This window comes from Belonocnema kinseyi, chromosome 3 (assembly GCF_010883055.1).
Source record: "Belonocnema kinseyi isolate 2016_QV_RU_SX_M_011 chromosome 3, B_treatae_v1, whole genome shotgun sequence".
Lineage (NCBI taxonomy): Eukaryota > Metazoa > Arthropoda > Insecta > Hymenoptera > Cynipidae > Belonocnema > Belonocnema kinseyi.
The window spans coordinates 78,160,662-78,175,333 of record NC_046659.1 but is presented as its reverse complement, the minus strand read 5'-3'; the positions used below and the strand labels follow the sequence as shown (position 1 = coordinate 78,175,333).

Sequence of the window (14,672 nt, the reverse complement as noted above, 5' to 3'; positions counted from 1 at the left end):
GGAATTTTTCTGAGGTCAGATTCGGATTCAGCGCAGCAAAAACCTTCGGGTATAGTAGGTCTGGTCTCTGGTTCTGAGAATTGTTGGCCTGTGTAATCTATTAAAATATTTGCATGGAACGGAACTTGGACATCAAAAATAAAGCAAATACTGATTAAAATTGCGTGCTGACTTTGGGTAAAGTTTAATCAGATTTTAGACTCTTTGAGTTTAAAACCTAACATGCCTAGTCAGCAATCAAATCTTGCATTCCTTGAGAGTATTGAGGTTTGTAACAAACTGGGGGATTATGTAATTCCAGTTAAGTATCGAGTTCGCGACACGTGTGGCGTGTTTCTTTAACCACAGGAAAAACGTGAGATTTCTCGTTTATGTTTTAAATCTTCCCTTGGGCTTAGTTTCTTAAATCTGTATTACCACGAGGCTTACATTTTGGAAGAATTGATTTACGGAGGAAAATGTTTAATCTTTTTAAGGGTGTTTAAATAACTTGCATAATTTGAATTATCGCTGAGTAGAACCTTGAAATTAGAGGAAAAACAGAGAATTTTATTAGCCAGGAAAAGTTAGGGAAAAATCAGGAATTCTGAAAAAAATTAGAAGAGTCATGGGATTTCTGTAAGAATATTTCTGTCAAGAATAATAATCAGGGCTGCAACACCGTCACTTTTATCACTCTTCTTCTCAAATCACTTTTTAGTCGCTTTTTAAATGATAAGATCATTACTAATAAATTTAGGTCTTTACCTACTTTTAAGTTTTCTTGAGTTCTTTTGAAATCTTTTAGAATATTTTAAAAGATCTTAAAAATTTGTAAATATATTCCAATAATTTGAAGGGATTCCAAAGGATTTGAAAGGTTTTTAGGTTATTTTTAATAATTGCAAAGAGTTTTCAAGAGCTTTAAAAAGTTCGAAAGGATTTTGACAGATTTTTAAGGATTTTCAATATTTTAGGGTATTTTAAAAGATTTCAATGCATTTTTGAGAGATTTAAAAATTTTCAAGGAATTTTCCAGGATTTGAATGATTTTGAGGAATTGAAACCAATTTTAATGAAATTTTAAAGAATTTCAAATAAGGTTTTAAAATATTTTTAAAGATTCCAAGAGATTTGAAGGCATTTTAAAAGTTCTTACGGTATTTTAATCAATTTTCCAAGATTTCAGGAAATATCACATTTCATGTAATCTCACACGATTGTATAATATTTTAATGGATTCAAGGATTTTTTAATTGATTTCAATGATTTGAAAGGATTTCAAAGAATTTTGCAGATTTTATTACTTTTTTTTTAATTCCAGGGAATTTCACAAGAGTTTAGAAAAAATCAAGGTATTTCAAAAGGTTTTAAGTGATTTGGAATATCCTAGGTTATTTGAAATAGGTTACAATAATTTGAAGTATTTCCAAAAGATTTTAAAGATTTTAGATCTTTTTCAAAACATTCAAGGAATTTTTAAGAGTTTTGAAAATTTTCAAGGGAGTTCAAAAAAATTTTAAGGGATTTCGAAAGATTTCAAATGATTTTAAATACTTTGGATATTCTGAATAATTCCAAGGCATTTTGAAAATTTTTTTTAAAAAAATCAAGGGTTTGAATGATTTTAAACCAATTTTGAAGAGGTTTTAATAAATGTCTTAGAATTTCAGAAGATATGGAAGGATTTTAGAGGACCTATTAGGATTTCTTATAAACAAGGTGGCTGCTAGACCGGGAAACCGGGAATTTGTTGAGATCGGGAAATTTCAGTGAATTTTTTTTCACAAGGAATTTTACAAATTTGTAGAAGAAAAATCTGTTCACGATCGATTTTAACAGTTTTTAAATAATTAGTTGAATTTTTATGTTTTTTAATTATGCTATTATTTAGCTTACAATGCATAATTAAAATTTTTTTTCTTTTTAAAAGTTTTCCATTAAAAATGTTTATTTTTAAGCTTACATTTTTAATTTTAAGAATTTTTTAATGTTTTCTTAAAGACTTGAACAAATAAAAAATAAAAGCCTTTGATGTTGAAAATTTTGGACAACAAACATTTTTATTTAATAAATAAATAATTTTTTTAATTTATCTGTACTTTAAGTAATAAAAAGTTAACAAAAACGATTTAACAAAACGATTTTAAATCTGTTCAAAATTTCAGAATTTTCAGATTTTAACGTCAAAACTTAAACAGTTTCAATTTGAAAGTCTTAGTCATTAAACAAATGTGAACGTGTGACTCAAAGTTTATAAACTATTTTCAACTTAAAAATAACTCATAATATATTCTTAATTAAAGGATTTTACTACATTTAAAATATTGTTTCAGTCTAAAATATTCCATTTTTAACCCATTCAATTTCAAATTTTTAATTAAAAAAAAAATAATTAAATATTTAGCAATATTTTAATTTTTATATAAAACAAGTAAATTGAAACCAAATATTTAAAACTAAAGAATCTTTAACTGAATTGTTTGGCATAGAAAGCCTGGAATTGTTAAAATTTCGAAGAGCCTTTTAAACGAACGTTACAATTTTAATTGTTGTATTTGAAAAATGCTTCATTTGTAAGTGAAAGTTTTAAATTTTGATGTATAATTTACAAATGAACATTTGTAGAAAAAATTTGAGTAATTTTAAGAGATATTTAGGTGTTATAAAGAGATAAAAAATTATCATGCAAATTTTAGAAAGTTTTCTTAAAATCATCTAGATTCTTTTTTGAAAATTTTGTTTAAATCTTTGAAAAAATGTTTAAACATCTCTTAAAATTACTCAAATTTCGCCTACAAATAATAAATGTTCAATTGTTATTTATACATCCAAATTGTGAAGAAATGTTCTAAAATTTGCAGGATTTTCTGAAAATTGTAGAAAAAAAATCAATTAATTTTGACAGATATTTAGAAATTCTGAACAAATTTCCAAAATAATGTTAAATTTAAAACAAATTTAAAACAACTTCTAGATTTCTCAAGATTTTGAAATAAAATTTTGAAGCTTTCCAACGATGTTTAAACTATTTAAAAAGAAAATCATTGAATTTCTAATTTAAGAAGTGCTCAGTCAACATTTTTTTCGTTTTATCAATATTTAATGTTTCTAGCTTAAAATTCCTTAAAATTATATAATTTAGAAAATTTGAAAGTTCATTGATTGATTTTTAAATTTAGAGCATTAAAAATGATAACGTGGATTTATATTTTTTTTTATTGAAAAATGTCGGTACCTTTAATTTGATACGCGTAAATTATTGAGCATTTGAATACAACATTTTTTAATAAAAAACTTTTAAATTTCAATTTTAAAAGTTCAAGATTTAACAGTTCCACTTTGAGTGCTTTCATTTGCAGCTCAGTTTTTATTACCTCAAGTGGAAAAATTTTTAGCTTTAGTGTTCCATTTTTTTAATTTCATTGACCGTGAAAAATGCTTGCGAACCGAGAAATGGCCGGGAATTCATTTCGTCGATTAAAACGGCCACCCTGAATAAATTAAAAAAATTCCAAGGTTTTTTTATTATATTTCCAAGGATTTAAACAAATTTATTTTCAAGAAGATCTAAGGAATTCTCCATTGATTTAAATAATTTTAAGGAATTTTATCAACTGTATCAAATTTTACGGTATTTGTAACTTTTAAAATATCTAGGGGTTTGTTAAATAGATTCATAAATTTGAAGAGATTCTAAAAGTTTTAAAAGATTCCAGTGTATTTTTAAAATTTCAAATGAATTTTCAAGAGCTTTCAAAGGATTTGAAAAATTCTAGGATTTTTTTTAAATTCCAAAAAATGTACAAGAACTTGAAAAAAGTTTAAAAAAAATTTGTTTTCTAAAATTCGTATGAATTATTTTAAATTCAAAAGAACATTATTCATTTTTAGTCAATTTTTGAGTTAGAAATTAGTCACTTATGTTTACTTTTTTTTGGTTACAATATCTCACTTTCACATTTTTTCAGTAAATTAGGCTGAGGCTGCCTTGAAAATAATAAAGTAAAAGTTTATAAATTTAAATTTTATTTTACTTCGATTTCTAAACGATTTAATTTTAAAAATGTCACAAGATTAGAATTTTGGTCTTTAAATACTAATGGTAAATGAAAATGAAGAATTAGTCAGGGAAAAGTCAAGAAATTTTAAAAATTAAGTTTTCTGCAATTCTGTTTTGCGGTACGTAAAAATACTAAAAATTGATTTATATTTCTTTTGTAGACTTATTTGCAAAACTTTAAACAATGTAGCAGAGCTGGTCTGACCTTAATAGAAACTGTTTTCATTCTATTTGCTTCATATTACCGAACGACTGGATAATCCAGCTTAGGAGTAGGTCAAAGAATCACCTGTAGTGTTTTTATCGAGTCTCGCCTTAATGGCCAAACTTTTTTTCTTTATTAATGTTAATGTTATTTTCGATATATATATATTTAATGTTGGTGCTGATGGACATCAATATCCTCTATTTCTTTATTCCACTGTTTCCCCCCTTTTTCATTGAATTCTTTTTTTTTTTTTACTATTTTCAAGAAAATTTCCCTTTTCCTCATTTTGAATTAATAGAGCCCCATAAGAAAAGTTAACTCTTTTTGGTTGAAAGTTTATTATTTTTCATTAAATGGTCTACTATTAAATTTTGAGCTTAGAATGCTTTTTTTTGTCGATAATTCAACTGTTTTTGAATATTTAATTATTTGGTTGAAAATGCAACTGTTTTCTTGAACATTCCTCGTTTTTAACAGAAAATGAGTCTCTTTAGAATAAAAAGTAACCTGTTATTAAAAAAGACATATTTTATAATTGAAAGGTTATTCTTTTTAATTGAAAAGTCTACATTTATATTTTCGGTCCGGAATTGATCTCTTTTTTTTTGTTTAGAAATTCCACTATTTTGTTAAAAAGTTATCTTTTTTGTTAAAATATTTGCTTAAAAAGTTTATTTTAGTACGTTTGGTTCAAAATTAATTTATTTTGGGTAAAAATTGTACTATTTGGTTGAAATATGTGTTTTGTTGCGAATTCAACTATCTTCTTACAAAGTCATCATTTAATCAACAATTCAATCTTTTTGGTTGAACATTCTTCTTACAGAAAATAATTTTTTTGCCAGATTTAAAATTCACCTTTTATTATAAAAGACATCTTTTTTATCAAAAAATAATTTTTTATGATTTAAAGTTAATTCTTTTTAATTTAAAACTCTACTTTGATGTTTTCGGTCCAGAATTTATATCTTTTTTTGTTAAATATTATTATATTTTTGGTTCACAATTTCTCTTTTTTTTCAAAATTGTATTTTTTGATTTTTTAAATATTTTGATTAATATTTTGTGGTTGAAAACTCATCTTTCGTGATTGAAAGTTAATCCTTTTTATTTTTAATCCCTAGTGTTGCATTTTCGGTCTAGAATCCATCTCTTTTTTGGTGAAAAATTCTACTATTTTATAAAAAATTGTATATTTTGTTGCAAATTTCTCTGTTTTCCTGAAAAGTATTATTTTTTGCTCAAAAATTTTTTTGTTTCGTACAACATTCATCTTTTTGGATAGATAATTGCTTCTAGATTGAAAACTCATCTTTTAAGATTAAAAGTTGATTATTTTTAATTTAAAAGTCTACTGTTATTTTTTCGGCCCAGAACTCATCTCTCTTTTTTTTTTACAAATTCTACTGTTTGTTTAAAAATGTAATTATTTTCTTGCAAATTCAACTATTTTCTTCAAAAGTCATATTTTTGTGGTCGAAGTTCGAACTATTTTGTTGACACATATATATTCTTAATTGCAAAAACTAAACTCTTTTATAAAAGATTTGTCTTTTTCAGCTTGAAAGTACTACTGTTTTTGTTTAAAGTTTAATCCTTTTTTATTGAAAATTCGATCATTTGGTTGAAAATTCATCTGTTTTTATTGGAAATGGTTTTTTTTTAACTCTTCTTTTCGGGTTTAAAAGTCAAATCTTTCCTAAAATCAACTTTATAGCTACAAAACTTAATTCGTTTGTTGAAAATACGTCTTTTTGGGTTGAAAATATCTTTTTTGGTTGAAAAATTAAATTTTTTTCTTTAAAATTCAATTTCGACTTGAAATCTTAGGAAACTTTGAATACATTAATGTTATTTACAAGAATTTATTCCCCTATTTTTCCACCTTTTCTTAAATCGTCTTATTTCCCCTCTTGGAGCTTTTGGGTTATGAAGTCTGAAATTTTTTTGGAAGTTTGAGCGACCGCGCGGATTTCGTTACGTTTATTAATTTTTTTTAGGTTTTTTCGATCGATTTTTAGGGCAATATTTTCAGTTCTAGTTGGGGTTTAAAGTTTAAACTTTAAAAACTATATTTAGAAATAAGGTTCAAAATATGCAAGTATGAGTCGTTTCGGTAAATTTATGATTATAGGTCGTTTAGATTGTTTAGAACCTTCGGGTCATGGTTTGTCAATTTGGCGCTCGGTCTAGTCAGGTTAGGCTGTACATATCTAGGAAGGTGACAAAAGGGAGGTGCCATCATTAGATCCTTAAATTTTGAGTCATAGAGATAGAGATAGTTATCTGAAATATTCGAAATAAATGGGAAACATAGTTTCTGCTAAGCTGCATTTATGGTTGCAGGTTTAGGCAACTTTTAATGTTTGTTACGGTTCTTCACTTTTATGTATTTACCGTAAACGAGATAATTTAATAACTGCAATCGAAAATAGTATCCAAAGATTTTAAGAATTGAAGGATTCATTTATTAAAGAACAGTAAATGAACTGAAATAACACAAATTTCATATGGCGTGATATAATGAAGTTTAAAGTAAATATCATTCAACTTCTTTTGTTTTTATGTTAAGTTCAGTTATTACCGATATATATATATATATATATATATATTTTACGGTAATCAGATTTATAAGTTTTATTGAGGCCTATACCGTAAACTATAAACGGTATACTTTTTATTAAGTACGCCTCAATAAAACTTATGAAATTTCTTACTGTAAAAATATAATTATGATCTATCTACTGGTCTCGAAATTTGAAGATCAGATATGAACAAAACAGTATAGACCTCAATAAAACCTAAATCAATTGTTAAGTTTTTTAATGATAAAATTTTATATTTGAGTTTTGAGTTTGTCATTTTTAAGTGTACATTTTAAATTTTAATCATTTAAAAATTAAGTTTTGAAAACTTAAACAATTACAAGTTAAAAGCGTTTAAGATTGAATATTTTTGACCAAAAAGAGTGGTAAGTTGATCATCTGTAAATTTAAATTGATTAATGATTCTCAAAATTGAATTGTCGTTCGATTATTAAAAATTGAAAAAATATTGATTTTACAATATCATTCTGAATCTATTCCAAATTAAATAATTTACAGCTTTTAACGTTAATAAATGAAGCCTTTTAATGCGAAAGCGAGACGACTGAAAAATCCCGAAAAATAAAATTCCCGACTCTGTAAAATTCCTGAATAATAAAATTTCCGAAGAATAAAATTTCCGAAGAATAAAATTTCCGAATATTAAAATTCCCGATGAATAAAATTACCGAATAATAAAATTCCCGCATTGGAAAATTGTTGAATAATAAAGTTCCCGAATAATAAAATTTCCAAACAGTTGATAGTATTACCGAATTAGAAAATTCCCGAATAATAAAATTCTCGACAACTTATAATATTACCGAATTTAAAAATTGCCGATTAATTCAATTTTCAACAGAGAACTGCCGATTAATAAAAATTCCGACAGAAAATTTCCAAATTTAAACATGTAAAAAATGTCTTGTAAATATTATTTGTTGATTAAAAACACAATAATCAAATATTTCTAAAAGAAACAAAATTTAATGTTTAAAGTTTCCAAAATTATTGTTTGAATTTAAAATAACAATAATTCTCAGGAATTTTCAAATTAAGTAATATAATAAACTGTCAGGAATCTTATTATCTGAAAAGTTTCCAATTTTGTAATATAACAAATTGTTCGGAAACTTTAGTATTTGGGATTTTTCCAATTCGGTAATCTTATTATCTGAAAAGTTTCCAATTTTGTAATATAACAAATTGTTCTCAAATTTTAGTATTTGGGATTTTTCCAATTCGGGAATATTCTTAATCGGAAATTTTAATATTTGGGATTTTTACAATTCAGGAATATTATTACTCGGAAATGTTATTATTGGGGAATTTTAATATTATGGAATTTTCGAATTCAATAATATTATAAACTGTCAGGAATTTTATTATTTGGGAATTTTCAATTTGGCAATATTACAAACTGTTAGGAAATTTTAATATTTGGGATTTTTCCAATTCGGGAATTTTATTACTGGGAAATTTTATTATCGGGGAATTCAAATATTAGGGAATTTTCAAATTCGGTAACATTATAAACTGTCGGGAATTTTATTATTTGGGAATTTCCAATTTGGTAATATTATAAGCTATTCGGAAACTATTATTCGGGACTTTTTAGACGTCCCACGAAATCCTGAGTAGCTAAACGAATGCTAATCTCTAATTGAAAATTTATAAACTATTTTTTATTTGCAATAGATTTCAATTTAAAAGATTCATATTTAAACGCTTTTATTAAATTAAAAAAATTATTCAAATCTTGTTTCAGTCTAAAATATTCCATTTTTAACCCGTTCAATTTGAAATTTTGTAATATTTAGCAATATTTGACTGTTTAAATCAAATGAGCAATTATAATTTAAGCATTCAGAACTACTCAATTTGAAACTTCTTCAAATAAAAATAATTTAACTTCTGCTATAAAAATCTTTCAGTTTAGAAAAAAAATGTAATCGCGTGATTTTTAATGTTTCTAACCAAAAAATTCCCAAAATAATGTAATTTTGAATATTTACAATTTTATTTATTCATTCTTCTCTCAGAGCATTAGAAATGATAGCGTGAATTTATTATTTTTTAACGAGAAATCTTTTAATTGTTCAATTCATAAAATTAAAAAATGTTAATTCTGTAGTTTCTCGGCATTTATTTTTTAATTGTTTAATTAAAAAGTGTTAACAGCTTTTATTCTATGCGTGTAAAATGTTGAGCGTTTGAATGAAAAAATTCGGAAGTAAAAAATTCTTAAGGCTGAGCGTTTTAATTTCAAGTTTAGTTTTAATTAATATAAAAAAAAAGAATTTCCAGCTTTAAGAGTCAAAGTGTTTTTGTTTCGATTACAGTAAAAAGTTGCTGCAAACCGGGGAAAATCCGGGGAAAGACCGGGAATTATTTTCCTCGATTAAAAACGCAGGCGGGAAATTACCGGGAATTTTATGAGACCTGGAAAAACCGGGAAATGACAGTGAATTTATTTTTTTGTTGGGAATTTTACGAATTTTAAGGAAAAAAAAATCTGTTCAAGTTTGATTTCTAGAGTTTTTAAATAATAAGTTGGATTTTTATCTTTTTCAATCATGATATCATTCAGTTTACAATGCGTAATTCGACAATCTTCCACTTATAAATTTTCCATTTTAGATTAAACAAATTTTTAGTAGATGAACTGTGAATCTATAAACTATAATGATTTTTAAAATTGCACGCTATATTAAGGATTCACAAGAGAATAATAATTTATTTTACAAGATGATTCGAAATCAGTTGAAAATTAAAAATTTTCCAGATTTTAACGTTAAAGATTAAACTGTTTCAATTATAAAGTCTTAATAGTTAAACCAATGTAACCGCCCGATTGAAACTTTATGAACTATTTAAATTTCTCAAATAACTTCAAAACAGTATATTCATAATTAAAGACTTTTATTAAATTAAAAATATTGTTTTCGTATAAAATATAAAATATTTCAATTAATGCCATGTGACGAGTGAGTCACGTGACCAGATTCCTACCTTACTGACACTTTTTATTTCCTAACATATTTTCACGCGAAGTGCCATTTGAGATACTAAATGAGAAGCACTAAGAAAAGTGTTTCCTAAATTTTAATAATGATGAAAAAAGAAAAAAATTATTATTTACAAAAAACACTTTCTTCATCGTTATAAAAATTCAGGACAAGGCCCACCTTTCTTATTGCTTCTTATTTAGTAATCCAAATTTTGAACTCTATGTGGCACTTCTTGTGAAAATAAGTTAGGAAATAAAAAAAGTGTCGTTACGGTAGCAATCTGATCACGTGACCCACTCGTCACATGGCCTTAAGAAAAAGAACAGGTGCTTGATATTTAGAAATTAAACTTTGAGGGTTACAATTTTAATTCTTCTATTTAAAAAAATGTAATTTAAAAGTAAAATTGTTGAATTTTGATGTATAATTAATATTGAACACCCATTATTATTCTTAGAAAAAGTGCGAGTAAGCTGAAGAGAAATTTAAAAGGTCTGAAAAGTTTCAAAATTAACTTTAAATTTGAAATCATTTAAACGAAGTGTCTACGTATAGTCGTATATCGACGAAATTTGGCTATTCATACTTAAATTTCGGTGCAAATAGCCCACGACCTATTTTTGAACAAAATAAAGATTTGTGCAGGTTTCAAACAAGATGTTTAGAGGATTTTTAAGAATTGTAAAGGTTTAAAAAAAAAATGTTTCTAAAGATTCCTAGGAAAATGGGAAATGACTTTTCACTACCAAAACTTAATTATAAGTGAATATTAAATATATATAAACAACATGTAAATGTTTCAAAATTTTGAAATAAAATTTGCAAGCTTTTTAAGGATTTTTAAACTATGTGAAATAAAAATAATTTAACTTCTGATTTAAGAAGTGTTTAGATTTTAACAAAAATGGAATCGATACATTTTTAATATTTCTATAGATTAAAATTACTTAAATCGATTTGCAGCTCAGTTTTTATTACTTCAAATAGAAAATTTTTTAGCTTCATAGTTCGACGTTTTTACTTTCATGAACCGTGAAAAATTTTACCGAACCGGGGAAAACCCGGGGATTTTTGTCTGTTATTAAAACGGCCTTCCTGAAAAATCTATCGAAAGAGTGCTTGAAGAAATATTTTTTCTTGTCATTAGAAGAATTAAAGATCGTCCAAACAGCGATATCCAAGATAAACACAAAATTTTCACCCCCACTCCTTGTTTAATATTTATCCAATTGACAAAATTGTGTTCTTCATAAACTACTAGTATGTTTTCAGTTTTATCCCTCGTCTTGTCCAGATTTTTAAGATTCTGGTAGGCTAGGCTAGGCGCTAGGCGACACCAGTCATCTTGCATTTAATCTCCCATTAAGGATCTGATGAGCAGATACCAAAACATCAGGGTCCATTGAGAAAATCTGAACTCCGTAGGCCGTAGGGTCTCTAAACTCCCAACCCCGGAAATACAGTTTTCTCAATGTGTCTGGGTCACAGGTTCAATCGTCTTCCCAGCACCCTTCGCATTAATTTTCTACTCTTTAAGTATCGATTTTCACCTCGAAACCTGGTGCATTCTGAATTCCTCCTGCCAGACAGATTGCACCGGTTGGAATCGGGTCGGGTCTCTGACGTCGACGCTTAGGTTCCCTACCCTGGTTGCCTCACGCTTACATTCTTACAGTGTATTTACTACCACAGTAGTACACAATGGAGTATTCAGTACACTTTATATCTATAGTAATATTCGCATCCTAGCCTTCCAAGACGCATGTGCCTTCTTGATTTCCGAATCAGCTGTTAGACCAACGTGAAGGGTGGGCTGTCAGCAGGCAACGTGCTGCATTCAAGGGGGGGGGGGCGGTCTATCCTCCAAAGCCAGTCGGCAGCTGGACGTCGCACGCAGCGGTGTGTGCGACTGCGACCTCTCCTTCTCCTTCAGTTCAGTTAGTCGAGTTTCAACCACGATTCGAACAACAACCTGCAAAGTTGAATCTTGCAAATACACCATTCAGTGCCTCATCGGACTTTTATTTCTTGCGTGTATATATACCGCCTTCGTCATTCTTCAGTGAAAGTGAAACTTTTTGAGTCCTCGAAAAGGACTTTCGCTTTCTCGCCGGGTTTCGCGATTCTTAATTAGTGATCAAACTCTTCCGTCTTATCTGCGTGATTCAGCAATCCTTGATCCATTTGGATCCAATCTCAGCTAGATTAACTGAACACTCGAACCAAAAGTTGTCGCAAAGCCTCGCTTCCGAAGCGGAAAAGAACTTCGAAGGCCAACAATAAAAATACAACACCCGCATACGTGAACAAAAAAGAGCTACCAAGTATCGCAATAAAAAAAAAGGAGGACAAAGATAAAAAGTACTGCCTTCTTCATCAAAAACTGGATCAAAATTCATCAAATATCAACACCAAAAGAGAAAAGCAGGTCTTCAAGGACGTGTTCTCCAAGATTGAGACCAAGTCTTGAGAACCAGGACACCTCTTCTTTAGAACATAATTCTGCGATACGATTGCGTTCGGTTGCGAAATCTGCTGGGCCTGTACTACATATAGTGATCAGTGAAGAGTTCTACAAAAGGTTCCGGTTTGGAATATCGATTCCTGCACGTGTTTCTATTAGAATCTAGACTCTCTTGATCAACTTCGAGGAGCAGACGTGCGAAGGTCATGTAACAGGGTCCGTCCGTTAGTGGAAAATGTGTCAGTAGGATAGACACCGTTTTTCTCGACTCTCACTCTATAAGGTGTAAACCAACTTACAAATTGGATTAGAACAATTCTGCTTTTTCAAGAGTATTTTGAAGATTGAGTGGATTATCCAATTCTGATGTATACGTCAAGAAGTTTCTCAATTTGTTTGCTTCGCTTGATTTCAAATTTCTTCAGCTGATTCCATTTTCTTCAGCTGTTTGCTGGAAGCTTTCTTTATCAAGTGTTAGTGAAGAACGTAGCTGACCGCATTGCGTCAGAAGCAAGTGATCGCAATAGTTGATCATAATTAATCACAGTTCTGCAATCGGAGAGTCAAGTGATAGTAAGAAAGGGGATTCGCTACTTGGAAATGGTAGTATTTTTATTAGAGCAGTGGAATTTACATTTGTGACTATGAGACTTGGGAAATTAAAATCCAAGAGTCATAAAACAGTTACGAGTGTTAAAGTGCTTCAAGTTTCTTGATCTTGGTGAACTTTGCCACTTCGAGGCAGTTTTTTATCCTAAGTTCTGTGGTGTTAACCAAGTCGAAATGAAAAATCCGGAACACGAGAGTGGCTATTTCGAGGATGGGAGCGACGTGGAGATCACCTCATCTGAAGAACATTCAACTGGTGAAGAGAGGAAATGGTGTTCTGGATCATATGGTCTTACGAAAGCTATCCATGAATTAGATGTCCGGGATTCGCCCGCATCACCAGATCCGGTTACCCAAGAACATCAATGCAAAAAAGGTACAATATTCTCCATATTTGTGCTTTCATAGTCATCCTAAAATCTGGTCTTTGTCTCGCAATCTCCACGTGTATGGATCACTGTCAGATATGATATTCTTGACTGATGTCAAATATCGAGATTGATTGCTTTCTTCAAGAATTCTTAATATCCTTCGGATTTGGGAGATTGTTGCTTGATTTGGTATAATCTAGGTAATTTATTGGTGAAAGTTTTTAACTTTGATGATAGTCATTTTGAAAACTGATGACAATTGTTTCAAAAATGCAGGATTTAGTATGAATTCTAACATTTATATGTAATCTAGGTAGTAAGTTAATAGTTTATTCAATTGAACATTCAAGTATCTAATTGATTCTAGAAATAGAGAATCTCTGTTAAAGGATTTGTTGACTCTCAAATCAAGCACGTGTAACAAAACTTGGCAACTCTCTTTAGTTTTTCACGATGATCATGCCAGCAATAATTTATGGTAATTGTTGACACACGTGCAGGCTTTGCTTATAACAAATGTCCGCAGTTCTTATGCATTTCTCAGCAAATGATATTTGTATTTAAAACCAAGTAATTGTTCCTGAAATTCTTATTTTACATTGGGAATAATTCATCCGGAAATTAAAATCAATTGAAAGAACTTTCCCTGGAAATAAATCATAAAATTTAATTCAACTTGGATAAGAACGAGTTCAAGTTCGAGAAATTCTCATAGTGAATCTGATTGATTGACAAAACACTTTTTTTTACGGAAACCTAAAAAATGTAAAAATGCAACTTTAAAATTTTAATTTATTTTTTCTCTGACCTTTGTCTAACTGGCAGTGCAATTATTTTTAACATGATAGTTACTGCGTTAAGTAATAATCAACGTATTATGTAATTGTACGCAACGACATTCACACGTGTCGCTAGCAAAAAGCGATGCACTCTAAAAACAGGATTGAAACTTTATTTCTGCATCGAAAAGTTCTTTTGTAATTTTTTTTTTTTTTTGTTTAACTGAAGCTCATTTCATTATTATTACTATAACAGATTTAAATTTTATGTCTCCATCGAAAAGATCTTTTGTAACTTATTTTTAGTCCCCAACTGAAGCTCATTTCTTCTTATAGAATATTTCGAAATGAAAGAAAGTTAAATACGTTTTAAATTGGTTCAGGGGATAAGATGCAGCTCTTCTCAAAGCTAAATTTATTTTTTATGGGTCACCGATCTAAATTCACTTCCCCAGTTTTAAAATATACGGCTATCCAAATATAAACGTAGCACGTGTTTTAAAAATTAACTTTTTAATTTGTTTGCAGTCTTCAGAGTTAATACAAAAAATGGAGGTTCCTCTTTCAGGAATTCTTTTTGAGTGACTTTATCTACTGTCTTAG

General features: G+C 28.5%; 1 protein-coding gene across 2 annotated transcripts in view; it reads left to right on the top strand.

The window, feature by feature from the left end:
* LOC117168775 (ribosomal protein S6 kinase alpha-5-like) overlaps positions 1-14,672 on the top strand; it is a 60,673-nt gene that overhangs the window by 11,116 nt on the left and 34,885 nt on the right. Inside the window, exon 1 of one of the 2 annotated variants that reach the window (XM_033354555.1) lies at positions 11,744-13,295. The exons of the other annotated variant lie outside the window; for it this stretch is intronic. Within the exon in view, the coding sequence (XP_033210446.1) occupies positions 13,094-13,295 (202 nt within the window). The 5' untranslated portion in view covers positions 11,744-13,093. Of the gene's footprint in view, positions 1-11,743; positions 13,296-14,672 lie in introns of those variants that run through there. 2 annotated transcript variants of the gene reach the window in all.